The sequence below is a fragment of the Molossus molossus genome, unplaced genomic scaffold, assembly GCF_014108415.1.
Source record: "Molossus molossus isolate mMolMol1 unplaced genomic scaffold, mMolMol1.p scaffold_m16_p_19, whole genome shotgun sequence".
Lineage (NCBI taxonomy): Eukaryota > Metazoa > Chordata > Mammalia > Chiroptera > Molossidae > Molossus > Molossus molossus.
Window position 1 is genome coordinate 24430235 of NW_023425354.1, and position 18853 is coordinate 24449087.

The 18853-nt window shown below is 48.3% G+C and overlaps 2 protein-coding genes across 3 annotated transcripts in view; both read left to right on the plus strand.

Annotated features, from left to right (window-relative positions):
* CA10 (carbonic anhydrase 10) overlaps positions 1-18853 on the plus strand; it is a 460283-nt gene that overhangs the window by 262198 nt on the left and 179232 nt on the right. The gene's annotated exons all lie outside the window — the stretch shown is intronic.
* Positions 5798-6577, plus strand: LOC118633980 (kunitz-type protease inhibitor 2-like). Its single transcript, XM_036268295.1, has one exon. It carries the CDS (start codon positions 5798-5800, stop codon positions 6575-6577), a length of 780 nt encoding a protein of 259 aa, XP_036124188.1.

Genomic DNA, 18853 nt, shown 5'->3' on the forward strand with positions numbered 1-18853 from the left:
GCCTTGCTTGGCTCCGAAGAGCCTTGATGTGGGAGGAAGGTCAACCAGCATTGCAGGATTCTCCTTTAACCTTCCCTGGAGCAGAGATCTGGGATGTGCCCTTTAAAATTCACTTCCAACACCTCTCCAGACAGGGCGTACACATGGCCAAGAGAGATATGAAAAATGCTCAACATCACTAATCATCAGAGAGATGCAAATTAAAACAACTATGAGGTATCACTGTCAGAATGGCCACCATCAACAAATCATCAAACAACAAGTGCTGACCAGGTCGTGGAGAAGGGGGGACTCTAGTACACTACTAGTGGGAATGCAGACTGGTGCAGCCACTGTGGAAAACACTATGGTGTTACCTTAAAAAGTTAAGAATTGAACTGCCATTTGATCCAGTGATCCCACTTCTAGGAATATACCCTAAGAAGCCTGAAACACCAGTCAGAAAGAATATATGTTCCCCTATGTTCATAGCAGCACTATTTACAATATTTAAGATCTTGAAACAATCCAAGTGTCCATCAGTAGATGAGTGGATAAAAAAGCTGTGGTACATATACACAATGGAATACTATGCAGCTGTAAGAAAGAAAGGTCTCTTTTTATTTGAGATGACATGGAGGGACCTGGAGAGTATTATACTAAGCAATACAGGCTGACAAACCTCAGAAGATGAGGTGCTGGGGTGGAGAGATAAACCACAGAACTTACATGCATGTATACATGACCAATGGACATGGACAACAAAGCTGGAGATGGGGCGGGGGGAATAGGGAGGAGGGTGTCAATGGGGGAAAGAGGAGAAACATCTGTAACAAAAACAAATTAATTAAAAATAAAATAAAATGAAATTCCCTTCCAGCCCAGCTGGTGTGGCTCAGTGTTTGAGGTTCAACCCATTCACCAAGAGGTCGCAGGTTCAATTCCCGGTCAGGGCACATGCCCGGGTTGGGGGCCCGATCCCCAGTGGGGGGCATGCAGGAGGCAGCCAATCAATGTTCTCTCTCATCGATGTTTCTACCTCTCTCTCCCTCTCCCTTCTCCTCTCTCTAAAATCAATAAAGAAAAAATATTAAAAATAAATAAATAAAATTTCTTTCCAGATGAAGTCTTGAACCAATGCAGTGGATCAGGCTGTGTGGTTAGCGAGTTAGAAAAGCTTTCTGAGCCCAGTGTGAGGGGCCCACACACATGCTAACCTGTCCGCCTCTCTTTAAGAGAGTGACCCCTTCCCATAGCAACCCAGTCCAGTCCAGTCTGCCCACCAGGAATGTGCTGGATACTCGGAGTTGCCTCGGTGACCTCAGGGAATACACTGCCACAACAGATGTCCCGTGGTTCTTTTCTCCTGCAGCTGGTTTGATACTTTCACTTGAGCCCACCTCTGGGTGCATTTGGCTGCCCTCTTCAGCATCGCCATCAGTCCCGGCTTCAGTGCAAAAGCCATGTGTTTTCAGCAGTGAACACAGTCACAGCACTTACCCTCTCCAGGGAACGTAACAAAGCTGTGTGTAAGCATTCCTCTGGCTCAACCCGTGGGAATAACCATTCTCAGCCCCCGCTCTGCCCATTGTTCTGCAGCAGAAATGCATGTTTGTTTGTCTTTCATAGGTGTGTGAAATCGGAAAGCAAAGACAGAGAGTTGGGGTATAGGGTTCCATATACTGTGATTCTTCTCAAAATGAATGCCTACATTTTAATTACTTATTATCAATGTGATTTTTACTGAAAGCAAAAATGGTTTAATATGCATGAAAAATAAGTGACTAGCTCTATTTATAAGTGTGTATGTGAGAGTTTCATGACGACGATCCCTTATCTTTTACAGGGATAGGTTTCCAACAATTAAATCTAGTGATCACTGCCTGGCCTGTGGCTCAGTGGTTGAGCGACAACCAATGCACCAAGAGGTTGCTGGTTCACTTCCCGGTCAGGGCACCTGCCCAGGTTGTGGGCCCAATCCCCAGTGGGGGGCACGCAGGAGGCGGCCAATTGATGTTCTCTCTCATCGATGTTTCTATCTCTCTCTCCCTCTCCCTTCCTCTCTCTCTCTAAAATCAATAAAGAAAAAAAATCTAGTAATCACCAACCCTTTAAAACTATACAAAGTACAGATCACAGTGGCTGTCATCTCTGACACTGCACCCGTTCCGAGAGTGAGCGCAGAGTTGCCTGACATGGCAGGACTCATCACACCAGCCTTGTCTAATGGCTGCATGGAGATATTTTGATATTTCTGCAGCTGTTTGCCCACAGGCATCCAGCTCTTTAAATCTATAGGTTTTCCTTATAACTGGGTCACTCTGTCACCAAAGTCCTTTGCCCAGAAACAGTCATTTTTCTGAGCCTGGTCCTATTCTAATAGCGTGTTTTGTTTTCATTTTTTGTTCTTTCTCTTTTAGAACAAAAAGTATTATGTGCAGAGACTGGGCTGTAGCAGACCCTGTTGGCTGTCCACTTACAATCTGTCTCTTCCTCTTCTTGATGGAGTACTGGTTTTGTTCACATGGCCTCTCTCAGAAACACGACCACGCAGGGGGCAAAACCCAAGGAGTCTAAAGCCATCACGGTCATCTCATACCTCTTAAAGGCGACAGGCTCAGAGGCAGGCACATGACCAGTGAGATGAGAAATTATTAGGGCATTTAAGGGAAATGTTCCCTTGCTGCTAGAAAGGGTCACAAGGAGGAGAGGAGATGGTCCCTTCTCTTCCCCTGGTCACTGGCACGCCTGCCTGTGCCGCCTGGAACTGCTGATGGAGCCGAGCCCACAAAGGCAGGCAGGGCAACAGGGAGGTGGGGTCAGGGCCCTCGTGTACCCTGCCTGGAGCCTTGCCTACCCGTGGACAGCTTGTGCTGTGAGATAATAAATCTCCTTAAATTTAAGCTGGTTGAGTCCAGGTTTTCTGCTACTTGCTGCCAATGCGTTTTGACATAGTAGCCAAAATAATAAATCAACAACCCATGCTGTGTCCTTTGCTTGATGGGAGCTTCCACCCTTGTTTACCTGGTGCTTTTCAAGACTCACCAAGGTGCCTGCTCTTCACAGTGGAATGAACCACGCCCTCAGCCAGTTTCCTGTGAAGCCTGGTGTGTATACCCTGCGCTTCGCCCTCTCTACTGGGGCTTCTTTGTGGGTTTGTCTTCGCGCACGCACACTGGAAGTCCCCCGCAGAAGAGTCAGATCGGCACCAGAGAGAGTACCAGGGGCACCAATCAGTAAAATGTTCATCAGCAAAGAAGATGCATTTCTTGTTTATTGAGAAATAAGCAGCCAGATTTAGAGGCGATAACAGTAGCGTGGATATGCACGGAGGCCATGAAACCAGAAAGGGGGCCCATGAAATCCAACTATCAGTGTATACAGGGGTGGGCAAAAGCAGGTTTCCAGTTGTTTGTATGGAAAAAGACGTGCAGGTTGGTCACTGGTTTAATTACCAGTCATCATTCCCTGAGAGAGAGGTCGTAAGTAGGGATGTGAAATAATAACAATAATAAAGATAAGACAAATAATTCAGCAATTAATAAATTAATAATACAAGCATAAACTCTGTGTTTCGCCTACTCACAGCTGTAAACCTACCTTTGCCCCCCTCCGTGTACACATAGATCAGTCACATGGGTGGCAAATGGAATGACACATGGCTGAAGACTTGATGTGGGTGGGAGGGTGGAGCCTTGGTGTAGGCAGCTGCAGGAACAGGAGAGGGAGGAGCCAAGAGAGCACGTCCTTCCTGAGGGTAGGCAGAAGGGCTCTGTGCCATCTAAGAATCTGGTCCTCTCCAGGAAAGCGGGAGCCCGACTGTCTGTCTGCTGGAAATGAAGGCCATCACCATCTGTCTCTACCGCTAGCACTTAGTCCTTCAGAATATTAATTCAACTCTACTTCCAAGCAGCCACATGGGTCTCATGAACTGGGCCCAGCTCTGGTTTGCGTTCTGTTTCTTGACTGATAAACTGCATTTAATCTTCCCAAGGTCTGCCTCTGCTGCTGCTTTGGTTTTGGTGCTGCTCTGTCTTGTTTACAACGTCTGGAGAAATAGCCACACACTTTTGAACTGTGGCTCTGATGTCTCGCCTCCGTGCTCTAAACCTCCTGCCGTCTCCCGCGAGTAGTCAGGTCCCTGTTGACAATGCCTTTATGATGTCGTTGCCATTTGTACTTTCCTCTGTACTTGTATGACCCTCAGGAACTCAGACACAACAGGTTCCAAACTAAACCATCCTTCCCATCTTCAGGTTTGGGGTTACTCGCCAAAGTCCAAAACATGGGGAGCAGCACCAATTTCTTCCTCCCTTTGTCTGACATTGACTAGCTTTTATTATTTTTTATTATCATAGCCACAAGGAACTATTTTATTTATATGTATGTAAATATAAACATAATAGAGAGATGATAGAGATGATAGGTAGGTAGGTAGATAGAGAAAGAAAGAAAGAAAGAAAGAAAGAAAGAAAGAAAGAAAGAAAAGAAAGAGAAAGAGAAAGAGAAAGAAAGAAAAAAGAAAACAGAAACGCCCAAATAATGTGATCAGAAGAGTTGCGTTCTGCCTTTTGGCCCATATCAGATATCCAATTAATGTCAACTCACGCAGTTTGCCCAGAAAGGCAGCAAGCATCTAAGAGCATGAGCTTTGGAATGAGGAGGACCGGGTGTGAAACCCGGCCCTGGCCCTGGCTGTGTGGTCTTGAACTAAAGAAACAGTCAGCCGTGGTGGGTTCTGTGGTGAGCACTGTGCTCATAAGTACCTCACCAGCCTCCCCAGTGAGGTGGGCACTGTCATCCGCCCCTATTCCAGGTGAAAATCCTGAGGCTTGTCATGCTGGGGCCAAGGCCGCAGAGTTAGTGGACCTAAGATTCAGTTCTGCCCGATGCCAAAGCTGGTGTTTATCTCCTAGACCCCAGTGTGTATCTGCACAGGGAGTCCAGTGCTCACGGTCTAGGCTCAGTGTCCAGAACGTTACCGGTAGAGGCCAGTCACCTCCCACCCTGTCTGACACGGAGGAGCCCTTCTTCTCCGTGCTAACGACCCAGCGCTCCCGGCTGGCTGTGTGCTGCTAATTCTCAGAATTGGTTTTCCCGTAGACTCCTCTACCAGAGCTGTCTTTGGTATATTTTTTTTGGCTTTCCAATTTTCGGTTTCAGTCTTCCTTTCCATTGAGACCCGTAGTGCTTTAGTGACTTGATCATAGGCCAGCCTCTTCCTACCGAGCTTACAGGCTCCTCCAGGGCCCTTGACGTTTCTTTTTATACCTAGTCATCAGCTAGTGCCTGGGCCAGAGTGGGGATTTGCCTAATACCTGATGAACAATTCATTGATTTTTCTTTTCTACATCATTGACATGTTTACTTACCGCTTCTACAAGGTGGAGCCTTTTAACTAGAGCGTTCTGTGCGCGGTGGGAGAGCACCGGACACATTTCAAGCCTGCGGCTTCTTGCTTCTTTTACTCAACAATGAGCCAGGCGCCTGCGCTCGGTGCGCCCCGCCCCCCAGGTGCGCCCCGCCCCCCAGGTGCGCCCCGCCCCTCCCCGCCGCCAACGGCCACCTCCGTGGCTCCTTCCAGGTGGCTGCCCTTGGGTCCGGCGCCCACCAGGCATTTCTGAACGGGGTTCTGAACGGTGGGAGCCGCTGGGGGCCCAGGGACCAGTGAGGAGCGTGCTCCAGCCTTGTGGGCGTAGGAGGCGGGGGGTCCTGAGAAGGGCCTTTCGGGAGACTTGGACCTGAGCGTGGGCACCCGGACCGAGACCCCGCAGGCCAGGGGCTGGAGGCGTCGCCTGCGGGGCGAGGGGAGCCCTCCATGGCGCGGCCGCGTGGGCCCCGGCGGTGCCGGGCGCTGCTCGCCCTGCTGGCGTCGCTGCTCCTCTCCGGGGCCAAGGAGGCCGCCGGGGAACGGGACATCCACGACTTCTGCCGAGTTCCGAAGGTCGTGGGACGGTGCCTGGCTTCCATGCACAGGTGGTGGTACAACGCCACCGGCGGGTCCTGCCAGCAGTTTGTCTATGGAGGCTGTGGCGGGAACAGCAATAACTACCTGACCAAGGAGAGGTGTCTTGAGAAATGTGTTCATGGCAACACTGGTGATCCGGCCACCAGCAGGGATCGAGCCGATTCCTCGGGCCCAGGGGTTCCCAGAAGGCAGGATGTTGACGACCCTTCCAGCGATAGTTTCAACTACGAAGAATACTGCACTGCCCAGGTGGCCACGGGGCCCTGCCGGGCATCCTTACCACGCTGGTACTTTGATGCCAAGAAGAACTCCTGTGATAACTTTATCTACGGAGGGTGCTTTGGCAATAAAAACAACTATCTCTCCAAGAAGGCGTGCATGAGCCGCTGCTTTAGTAAGCAGTGGTACCTGGCCCTGCCCCGCAGCACCACGGTGGTCCTGGAGCGGCTGTTGGTGATGGTCCTGATCATCCTGCTGGTGTTCGCCCTGGCCTACCTGATCACGATGGGGTGGATGAACCAGAAGTGCCGCCACACCGTCTGGGGCTCCGGGGCTGATAAGGAGGCCCTGTTGAAGAGAACCTGGGGAAGGGGAGGGCAGGCCACTGTGGAATGCACCTCTGCTATTTAAAATAGAATGATTGCTTGGTATGTTTGTGATCATTAGGGCTTTGAGTCTGTTTGTACTTAAGAAGTTAAAGAGAGCTGCTTCCTGGTCCCGCCAGGCAGGTTCCCTTTGGAAACCCTCTCAGAAAAGAGCTTTGGTTCACGTTTGGATGGCCGGGCCCCAGACCAGAGGCAGTTCCCTTTGGTTTCTTTACTGCAGGTATAGTTTTCGTTATGTTAAAACCTTCTGCCTCCTTTTCTATCACAATAGTGATGTTTTAGTAGTTTTCGTGGTTTGATTTGTGGGTTGTTTTAAGCAAGCAGGAAAACGTTCTTGTTTGGTGATTAGAATTCCGAAAGAAAGAGCGTCAAGTGTAGAAGTTTAATAAAAAGGGTCTTCCCTTTTAAATTAAAAAACAACAATGGATGAGCAGCCAAGGACTGAATCCCTGATTTTATGCATTGCTATCTTCCTCCAACAAACATTTTTGAGCACCTGCTTTGTGCCAGGCACTGTGCTGGGCATCAAGTTTCTAAATGTTAATTAAACAAGATGTCTGCCTTTAGGAAGCACACAATTTAGTGGGGGGGAGGGGCAAGATAACCTTGTTATTCATAGAGGTCTATACAGGGCACAGTGGTGGTGGATGGGAAGGAGGGATCTGATCTTTGATGGGAGACGTGGAGAAGTGACAGACAGCAGGACTACCGAAGGGGCCAGGTTGATCATCCATAGACTCACTCAAGTAGAATTATGTATTTTCCAACCATCTTCTGTCTGAAAAGTACAGGGTGTGTGTGTAAAAATATTTTCTATGTAAGGAGAGGGAGGTACTTGCTCTGTTGTGGAACGTCTCATTGCATTTCTGTGAATGTTTTGATAATGCATCAGGTCATTCCAGAAAGTAATGGTCAGTCTTCAAAGAATACAAGAAACAAGGCTCTTTCACTCTGAGTACCAAATGCATGTGGCTCATGGCAGCAATTAAGTAGTCCCGTCCCCTGTCGCTGAAGGAGTGTACAAGCCACTCCATGGCATTTCTCGGGAGTTCTGAAGCCACAGCATCACCAACAGTCAGATTTCCATGGGGGTTTGGAGGCAAGTGTGGATTGATTTAGAAAGTACTGGTTCTATCTTTCCTACAATAGAATCAATCAGCTAAGACAACAAGAATTTGTATCTAAAAGACCTAGACTAGAATCAAGACTCAGGCAAGACCATATAGTAAGAAATGACCCAAATTCAGAACCCAGAGCTGGGAGCCCTGATTCTAGCCTGTCAGTAGCTCAGAAGACTTGGAAGTTTATCAGCTATCTCTCTGGGGCTTAGGTTTTTTTAATTGGTTAATAAATATATGTAAAAAGAATGAAGTAATGGATGAATGTAAGATGAATATTGTAATACCTGCACCACCTACTTCATAAGGATATGAAGCGAGGAAATTAATTATACATTGAGAAGATAAAATGCTTCAAGACACCCACATTCTGATTTTTAGATCAATGGTGATAAATATTCCTTTAAGGGCTTCAGAATCCGAGAATATACAGATGCTTTTATCATCCAAATTCGTCCTTGACCAGGAGAGAAGAAATAATAAGTTGAAGAGCAGGTGTTATATTGCACGTCTATTAGATAATTAGCTGGCTAGGATCTCCAAAAATCTAGCCTCCTATGGACTAGACAAAAAGAAAAAAAAAAAAAGGGAGTTGTAAACAAAGGAAAGTCTTCAGTATCTGAACTAATGACAGTCTTAATCTCTCGAACAAATCTACTTGACATATATAAAATATCTTACATTCTCACATTTGATTATGTACACACAACAGGCACTGTTTGTTAAAGCAGCGGTGCTGGCTAATGCTTTCTGGGCAACATTATACAGTGGACGAAACATACATATTGGAACAAAAGAGGCCTGACTTCTATCGGCAGCGTGGCCCCAGCAGTTCTCAACCTTCCTGATGCCGCGACCCTCTAATGCAGTTCCTCATGTTGTGGTGACCCCCCACCATAACATTGTTTTCATTGCTACTTCGTAACTGTAATTTTGTTCCTGTATGTCTTAGGCGACCCCTGTGAAAGGGTCATTCGACCCCCAAAGGGGTCGCAACCCACAGGTTGAGAACCACTGCCTTAGACACAGTATTTTAAAAGTCCAAGTCTCAATTTCTAATCAGTAGTAAACTGGATGTAGCCTTTCTTACCCAACATTATAGTGTGTCATGAGAAATAAATGAGATGTTACATGCACATAGCATCTACCAAAGGGCAGGCCCTCGGAAATGTTCATGTTCCTGTCTCGATCCCAGTGGGCTTTGTAGGGTAGGGTCCTTCCATGTCAGGTGCCATAATAATGCTTAAAGAAGAACGCGTAGTTTCTGGAAACTCGGCGTGCAAAGGAAAGCTGTACCAAGGTCTTCTAACCCTGTTCTGCTTTTGATGATTCTTCCTTGAATTTTCCTGAGAGGTTGGACCTTACACACCACTAACCTGAATCTTTTCTTTTCTTTTTTTAATCCTTACCCGAGGACATTTTTCCATTTTTTGCACAGATAGAGTGGGAGGGAGAGAGAGGAACAGAGAGAGAGAGAGGGAAACATCGATGTGAAAGGGACACATCGAGTGGCTGCCACCCGCACGACCAACCAGGGCCGGGGACAAACTGCAACCGAGGTACATGCCCTTAGCGGGAACTGAACCCGGGTCTCTCCAGACCGCAGGTGGATGCTCTAACCGCTGAGCCAAACCGGCCAGGGCTAACCTGAATCTTTCCAATAATTTTCTCCCTAAAGTGTGTGTGTGTGTGTGTGTGTGTGTGTGTGTGAGAGAGAGAGAGAGAGAGAGAGAGAGAGAGAGAGAGAGATCTGACCTCAAACTAGTGTATGTTCTATTTCTTTTGCCATTATAAATATCCCCACAATATTTCCCTTCCCAGCCTCACATCCCCCTGCTCCTCCTTCATGACCCCAGGTGTTTCACACTCTAGGTAAAACCCTCCAATGAGAGGAACTAAATAGATACGATGAGAATTAAAACGTAAGACAAGCTCCTTCTTCTCTTTCATACTTCAGGGTATTCACCTTCAGGGAGGACTTCCTGCACCTATACCTCTCCCCATCCATCCTCCCCCACCGGTTGTCCCACTTCTTCATGCCACCACAGTTTTATGCCATTTAGCACATGTAATATACTATTACTTTTCACATGTCCGTTTTCCTCATACTCTAGGAGATCCTTGAGCATGGTGTCCGTAGGCACTGCACACATGCTATGCTGCAAGTGCATGTATGAGCTGAATCAATGTATTTTTCTCCACTCTGAGAGTTTCCCTACCTGGTAGGAATGGGTGTGTGCAGGATCCTAGGAGGAGCACCCTGCAGGGTAGTGTGGAGAAGACCTGGGTCATCCATGTGCCATGTGTCCTGCCCCTGTGCTGCTCATCTCTGCCCTTCACCTGTCCATGTCTGTCTCCATCCCGTGGGCTCTGACTGCAAAGAAGGAACCCGAGAGACCCGACTTCTTCACAGCGTCAACACTGTGCTCGATGTCAACACTGAGCACAGTGCCCATGTGCTCGATCCTGGTACCTTTTCAAAGTAAGTGCTTTTACGTAGAGCATCTCGCTGGATTTACAAAGGGCTTATAGGATCTTGGGCAGTAAGAAAAAGACATTTTTCTTTTCTTTTTTCCTTGGCCAGCAAGGATGACAGGTGAGAGAAAAAGAGCCAACCTGCAGACTATAGAAAGGATGCCTTGCTTTTTGGCAGTGTCAACAGAGTCTCTAATAGGCCTATTTATGTTTGCTTTTTACGGCCCCTTCTAAGTCAATGAATGAAATATTTGTGTTGGAAACCTTCATGAGAGTTGTGTCGATGGTGGCTGAGAATCTAAGCCTCTTACATCATTGTTTTGCCTTTCTACTACTACTCCTCTTTTTCCTCCTCCTCCTTGGGTTTGATCACCGTCGTCATCGACAGCATCATGATTCCGTGCTCTTCCTTTCGTCCCGCCTCTATCTGGCTAACCTTACTCACCCTTCTTGCTCCGGTGTCCCGTCTTACCGTCCTCACAACCCTTCTCTGTGCTCCAGCCGCGTTCTGCCTTGTGCAACCTGGAGGCACTGAATGCTAGCATGGCCCACTCAGCTGGCCCAGTGGCTGACTCCCCACCTCACTCAAAGGCAGGTGTATATGTTGGAAATAGTTTCATATGAAATACATAGAGGACTGCCTGCAGGTAGCAAAACTCAATGACTATTAGGAGTTATTGTTGTGGGTAACCCCCTCCCACTGTTACATCCCCTGGCGCCTAGGAGGTACAAAGTGAATGCTGATTTTATTGCATTGAAAGATAACAACAAAAATACCTTCCTCAGAAACCTAATTGCATCTCGCCTTCTGTTAGTCTGATGTCAGTGCTGGACTGGTGGTGTGGCAGAGGAGGGAAACCGGAGAGCAGATGGGGAGGAGTGGCCACGGCCAGCCAGTGTATGGAAGGACAGGCACGTCGTCTGGGGACCACAGCTCCGCTTCCGAGGGGCCCCAGGTCAGTCACAGAGTAAATGGGTCAAGGGTAGGTGGCCACTCTCCTCAACCATATAGTCCAAGGCACGGCCTCAACCCAGATTCAACCTTGCCACCTTCTCTTCAAAGATCCTCTGTGTCTCCCGCACATGTTATTCTGCATGATTGACTGTTTTCTCTTCCAGTGGGAGGGGCTTAGACTCCCCACAAGTTGGGGTTGACATCCTCTCGGGAATAAACACCCCCTGAGGAGCTAGTGTCTAGCTGGATGATGGTTTGTTTACAACTCTCTTGAGCCATTGAGGCACAAGACCAAATTGTTTTCTCCACTCTTCTGAGACCTCACTCACACTTGGCCTCTAAATGGATGGAGTAGCAGGGGGATGAGTCTCACTCCCAGAGCACACCTCACACTGTGTCCAGTCGATGTGGCCCCTGCTCACCGCTCTGGGGCAGAGGAGAGAACGGCGGACTGGACTTGCTAGTGATTTCTGCTTGTCAGTTTCCCCCACAAGGTCTGCTTCTGCGCGACAGCGGGATGGCTGCCAGTCTCCTCCGTCCCCATCCACGACTCCCTTTAACTTCCTCGAAAACCATATGAGATGAGTTTCATCAGACCCTTTAGCAATCGAGGAATCTGGAGCTCAACTAATTTAAGTAACTTGCTCAAAGACTCACAGTAAGTGGAAAAGCAACGATCCGAGGCCAGTTGTCCGGCACCAAAGCCCCCGTGCCTTGGCTGCCGGCCGCATGTGCAGCTACCCCTCCCCATGCGGGGGGCGAGGGTGTATTGCTAGCAGAAAGGACCCTGCTCACAGCTGCTTGCCAGCCCAGGTACAGAGATTCTGCTGGTCTCTCTGAAGCTGCACTTGAAAAGGCAGTGAAACGACAGTGGCCCAACTTTATGATGATCGTTTGGACAGCAAGCAATATCCCTTTCTTCTGAATAATCGTACAGATGAGGCTTTTCAGGAGCATGAACAGAGCATCCAAGGAAGGAGCCAGCTGCATCAAGAGCATCCGTCCTCTTCTCGTTTTTCTGCGAAAACCTGGAAAGTGCTACGTGCAATTTCGCTTTATGCAATCGAAGTCTGGGATCATCTCTGAATCATTCTCATGCATCCTATGCTGTGTTTCAGAGGAAGAGAATCTGCATTAAAAAGATTTGTTCAATCTGAGACCTGCCTCTGAGTATCCGAGATCAATGGAGAGGCTGATTAAGCTGTGCTCTATAGATTTCTGCAGCCAGGTTCATCAGGGCGCCCATTTCTCTTCCTCTAATGATGCTGAACCCCAAGCTCTTCTCTGAAGTACTTTAATTTTCACTTGGTCACTGCGAGAAGACTGTGACTTAATGGACTGCAAACAGAAAATGAAAGTTACATAAATCATCTTTGTATCGTTGTCTGTGGCCTCACTGTGGTCGTTCCTTCATCATTGCGATGCCTCCGGTGGCTTCTCCGTCCTCGGCAGTGAAGACGGAATTATAACCCACGTGTTTGGCAATGTGGCACACCAATAAACACATGGCATAATTAGGATGAATAACAAATATAAATTCGTGTTAACATGGTACAATATTATTTTACCTGTATTACAATAACTTTCCCCCAGCTGATTCTTGGTAGATGTTGTTGTTTTTTTTTCTTATTAAAACTTTTAGAAAACAATTGTTTATATATATATTATTTCCCCTGTTAATCGGGGCAGATTTTTACCAAGTCGACTTCCAGAAAGGGACGATTACCCAGCACGCTTTTTTTTTTACTCTCTGACAGACCGTCCTGCCTTTGAAAATGATAAGATAATGAATTTGAGGTTTCAACATAGCTCTGTGTCTTAAAAGTAGCATCGAAAATTAAAGTGAAGGATTAATTAAAGATTAATCGAAAGTGCTAGACCTCTAGTAAATCCAGTGCTTTTTGCTTCATTCTGAATGGCCCGATTTGAAAGAGTATTTCAATTTAACCAGAATTTGAATCAGCTGGCTGGAAGTTGGAGAACAAAAGAGAGGAAGAAAATAAACAATCCTGAGGGTAAAGGCTTAACAACGCATCAAAGGCTGTTAAAAATAAGCTTTTAATCTGGGTGGTGTTGGAGGGAAGAATGCTGATAGACAGATAGGGTGCCTCGGTTTCCCCTGACCGCCAAGGTAGTGGCATTACTAGACCCACCTGTGAGAATGGGCACCTGCCAGTGCTCAAGGTGGATGCCGAAAGCCCAAAGGGCTTCACGGGCATCTCCCAGTGTACACGCTGTGGGAGGGGCAGAGGAACCAAAGCTGTTTGACTGGAGATGGCCTCAATTCAGCCACTCTCCCTGCTGCAAGGGTAGACTGTTACCCTCCTCAGAACCTCCCGGGAGGCTGGTGATGCTCTGCCCCTATCTCCCAACTGAAAAGGTCCTCAGAATCATCCAGCCTTCCTTCCCTGCCTCTACCCAGAGCATGAATGAGTTCCACAGAAGACCAGTGCTGCTTGATTATCACTAGCGACAGGAAACTCACTTCTCACCAGTACATTCCTGTTGCTTAGCTCATACTGCATATTTTCCCTTCACTTGTTCAAAGTTTCTCTCCAGTAATATGGTCCTTGTTTTCCATATCTGGAGCCTGAAAAATGTAAGTGAAATGTAAGGTTGCTTGTCTCATGGTCATTGTCAGGAGGACTGTCCATTGATGCAGATTTTACCAATGTTGCTGGAATAGAACCAGAGTCTGCTAGGAAATGCCGTCCCTTTCACACACAAGTCCTGCTGATGTTAACAACCACAGGCATAATGTTTCTGCGTTTTCTCCAGATTAATCCTCAGTGGCTATGAAGCAACTTCCTAAACGTGTACACTCTTTCCTTCAAAAGTGCATAGAAAGACGTCTGCCCTTTTTTAGCTTCAATCCAGGATTTTTTTTGAAGACTAGCCATTGTGAAGTACTCTGTAGTTAGTGCGTGTTCTGGATGGGATTTGCTTTTCTTCGATTGTATCATAGCTGATCAATACTGACCCTCCTGGTCAGCTTCCAGGTGCCGAGGTAGAGTGCATGATGCCGAGGGAGACCTGCGTGAGTAATTCTGCCCCTGCTGATGACCAGGTGTACCCTCAGTCCCATCATCAGCATTTTTTTTAAATACCCTAGGGTATTTTTCTATTTATCTTCAGCTAGAATGGGAGGAAGGAATAGAGAGAGAGAGAGAGAGAGAGAGAGAGAGAGAGAGAGAGAGAGGGAGAGGGAGGAATATCGATGTGAGAGGACACATTGACTTGTTGCCTCCTGCATGACCCTGACCAGTGCCAGGGACAAACTGCAATCGAGGTACATGCCCTTGCCTGGAATTGAACCTGCGACTCTTTGGTCCAAGGGTTGACACTCTAACCGCTGAGCCAAACTGGCCAGGGCACCATTTTTTTTAAATATGTTTTTATTGATTTTTTTTTTTTTTTAGGGGGAGAGATATAGAAACATCGATATGAGAGAGATGCATTGATTGGCTGCCCCCTGCTGGGGATCGAGCCCACAACCCCAGGCATGTGTCCTGACCAGGAATCAAATGGAACCTCTCAGTCCATGGGACGATGCTCAATCCACTGAGCCACACCAGCTGGGCACATCATCAGCATTTTTAAGTTTTAGATTCTTCAACTGTAAAAAGAGGTTGCATGAAGATTAAACGAGATGGCGCGTGTAACATTTCCTTACAGCTTATAAACACACATTTGGCAAACACCTCATAACTGGCATCAAATTCTCTCTGTTCTAAAATCGGCAGGTTCTACCTTCCACACCCCTCCGTCCCCTGAAATAGTCCCTGTGTAGCAGGTGCTAGGCGTCGTGTGCAGCTCTGTCGTTAGCCCCATTTGACAGGTGAAGAGAGCGGCGTGAGCAAGGCCCTGCCCTGTTCACACTGGGCGTAGGACAGAGCCAGGATTCAAACCCAGACCTCTCTGACAGAGGGCCCATCGGGAGATCTGGAAGCGACTGGAAGTTGGCCTGGGTGAAGTAGAAACCAGAATCTGCTGGGAAAGGTCTGCTCACAGGTGCAGATCCCTAGTGCCAACTCTGGTTCAGGGGAAGGCAGACTTAGACATCAGTCGTCTGTCCAGCCCCAGCCTCTCCCTTCTTTCTTGACAATGGAATCAGCAATTCATAAATTACCATCACACTCCTCTTTGTTAAATATTTCCTTTGCAACTAACAGTGGTCTCATGATCACCTGGTCAGTGGAAAATAAGGTGGAGCATGAAGATGTTTCTAGAAAAATATTTCATCTTTGATTTTTAAAAAGAAAAACGGGGGGACAGTCTGGCCAGTATGGCTCAGTGGTTGAGCATCGACCCATGCACCAAGAGGTCACTGGTTTGATTCCTGGTCAGGGCACATGCCCAGGTTGTGGGCCCAGTCCCCAGTGGGGGCCATGCAGGAGGCGGCTGATTGATGTTCTCTCTCATCGATATTTCTGTCACTCCCTCTCCCTTCCTCTCTCTCTAAGGATCCATAAAGAAAAAAAAATTTTTTTGAAAGGGGGAAACGAAGGGAAAAACAAAGGAAGGATGCTCCTTTTCATTTCTTTTCTACTTGGAGCAACAACATGTGATGATACGATGTTGGGTGGTTATAGGCTGAATCTGTAATGATACTTTGAGCCACTTCACTGACCCTGGGAACATTTACTCTTTTGTCACTTGACGACACTGATCAGGGCTCTGAGTTGCAAATAACAATATCCTCTATGGCTGGTTCAAGTAAAAACAATCAATTTCAAAGGACATTAGGAGACTCGCAGACTCTCCAGGAGGACCAGTGAGCTGGGCTTTGAATCTACAGAGATAAGAACAATGTCCCACTATGCCATGGGAACTGTTTTAGTGAAAACCTTACCAACATAGCCATTGTCCCTCAACCCCAGTGCCTGGACACTAGAAACTCTGGGAAAGTAAAAGGCTCCACCACGGTGATCACCAGAATATTGATTGCCTCACACCTGACCACCTCCTCACATTGCCTACTTTTGAATCCAAGTCTTACACGGGGTGCAGTCAATTGGTAGAAGCTGAAGTTCAGACCTGTGCTGTAGCTGCAAGGGAGTCTGGGAACATGAGTCTTCTGGTCTCTAGTTTTGGGAAGGCATGACTTGTAATAGGATATATGACCAAAATATAGGGAAAGTATGGGGCAGCTGTAAGTGACAAATATCCACTAAACTGAGCCAATCACTTGCCATAATTTCTTAAGCCAATGTCAGTCAAGTATTCTGTTTCTTGGCTTTCTCTTCTCCATCAGGTGTGGAGTGACCAGAGAGCTTGCATGATGGCCTCCTTCCTGAAGCAGACATCAGCTTTGTACTCTTGGGATACCTGGGGGCCAACCTCGCATGCTCAGGGCTGTGAAATAGTCATATAATGAGGTGAAGTCCTGGGGTTTTCGAGAGTCGCAGCTTATTGGCATTGGCTGGTCGTAAACCTTTTGTGAATAAGGATTGCAGGAGCATCACAGAATAGAAGCATGGAATTGTAATGCTGGAATGGATCTCAGAAATGGTTTCTTAAAAAGCACAATATTCACACCCTGGCCGGTTTTCTCAGTGGTTAGAACATTAGCCCGCTGACAGAAGAGTCTCAGGTTCAATTCCAATCAAGGGCACAGACCTCGGTTGCAGTTTGATCCCGGCCCTGGTCAGGGTCGTGCGGGAGGCAACCAGTCAATGTGTCTCTCTCACATCAATGTTTCTCTCTCCCTCCCTCCCACTCTATATGAAAAGAATCTGTGGAAAAAAATCCTTGGGTGAGGATTAAAAGAAAACCAAGATATTCTTTCTAAATCGGGGACATCTTAGAGAAAGAAAAGGGCAAAGGCATCCCCATTCTACTGTGCATTCATCTTGTGCATTCTTGAGTTAAGGGACGGCTCTGAGACCCAGCCCACTCCTCACCCTCCGTCACTTACGTATCCTTCGTTGACTTCTTTATGTCTACATCAACCCTTCCTCCCTTTGGGTCAGGGTCACTCCTGAACCTCACAGTGAGGGTCTCAATCACGTTCTGTTGTAGGAACAAGCAAAGGCTTGGAACTCAGCCTGGCCTGGACTCTGAGTCTCTCTGAGCAAGGCCTTGAACGAGTCACTCGCCTCCCTAAACCAGAGCTGCTTGGCTTGTCAAGTTGGAGTGACGATTGCCATGACTTCCCTGGGCCCTGTGGCGGGGGAATGCTAACCTGCTCATGGCAGCATCTAGCGCAATGCCTGGCACATTGTAGGCACCTAACCAGAGGCTGGTTCCCTTCTCCTTCCGTTCCCTTTGTGGTCCTTCTGGGATGGCATTGGTTTGCAATTGCATCTCCCTGGTGACTCCTTTTTCTGAGTGTTAGCAGGAAGTCCTTAAACGGAGCTCCTTGCTGCAGCCTTGGTTTGCATGGAGCTGATTTGCAAGACGTCACGGGAAGCATCCTTCGAATCCCCGCTGAACACCGCCTCAGCACCTCACTGCTCTTCACAGCCCAGCCCCCCGACACTCAGCACCTCACAGGCAGTGCTGGAGATTCTTGGGAGCAGAAACGGAGGCTGCAGCGATCGTGTATATAACAGATGTTTACAGGGACCGAAGCTCTGAACTTGGTAACGAATGCAAACGCTTTAAAAGTCAGAGCGCCAACTGCAGGGAGGCTGCCAGGGGCCGTTCAGAGGATGCGGAACACATCTGGGGAGAGGGGAGCAGTCTTTGGATAACACGAATCTCTCCTGCCTACAGTCTTCATTACTGTGACATCACTTTGACCCTCGAGCAGGGCTCTCCATGTGTCAGGAGGACCAGGAAGAACCAGGAAGAGCTGGAGAGCAGTCCTGGAAAGGGGGCTTGTTGGGCCACGTGGTGGGATTCCAGGAGCCCTCCTGGGTCCTGTGCCCTCAGGGCTCACCAACATGGGTGCTGTGCAGTCGCCCCCGCCGGCTGTGGGGACACGGGACGTGTGCTATGCTCTGAATCTGCAATTTTGCTCATTAGCAACCAGCACTGGATTCCTGGCCCAGTGGAACAGAGCTGATGTGAGGGGAAAGAACACAGCAGCAACTGAACTCCTGGTCTCAGTGAGGCACTGGACACCTAGACACACATCCTCACGTTTAGGTCATGGAAAGGTGAGCCCTTGAGCAGGTGAATCAACAAGGGCCCCAGAGCGGAATGAGCACGCATTGGGTGCCGCGGGGAGGATCTGTTAGAGGGACTGTATGCAGGTGTGTGCAGGATGAAGACAGAGGACAGGGAGGGTGCCGTGCCCGGCATTGGCTGTCACTGCCCTTAGACCTGCAGGGACAGACCAAGGAGAGTGCCAGGCACACAGGGCTGCCTTCAGGGGAGCAGAGGCCTCAGGGATGCAGCCAACCCAATGGGACCCTGGGGGTGGGTGTGGGGGACAATGGAATTATCCCCAGGCCTCAGGCCTCTTCCTTGCTCCAGTCTCCTGCCAGGGCCCCCCGCTGGCTAAACCCAAGCAGAAACCAGAGCAGGGAGGCTGGCGGTGATTGTGAGGGTCAGCCTGGCAGAGCAGGGGCAGTGGGCAGGGTGGAGGCAGGACCTGGGGTAAGGCGGAGTGTCCGACACAGGGGCTCTGAAGGGTGTGAGGCTGGGCATGGACATGAGGAAATCCACCCCCGGAAACATGCCCACCTGCCGGCCTCCTCTTTGCTTGAGAGCTTCTGAAGCCTTTTCATACCTTTTCATACCTTCTTCCCCGTGGTCGCAACAACCCAGGAGTCAGCATCCGTATTTGTCTCATGAAGCTGCCTTC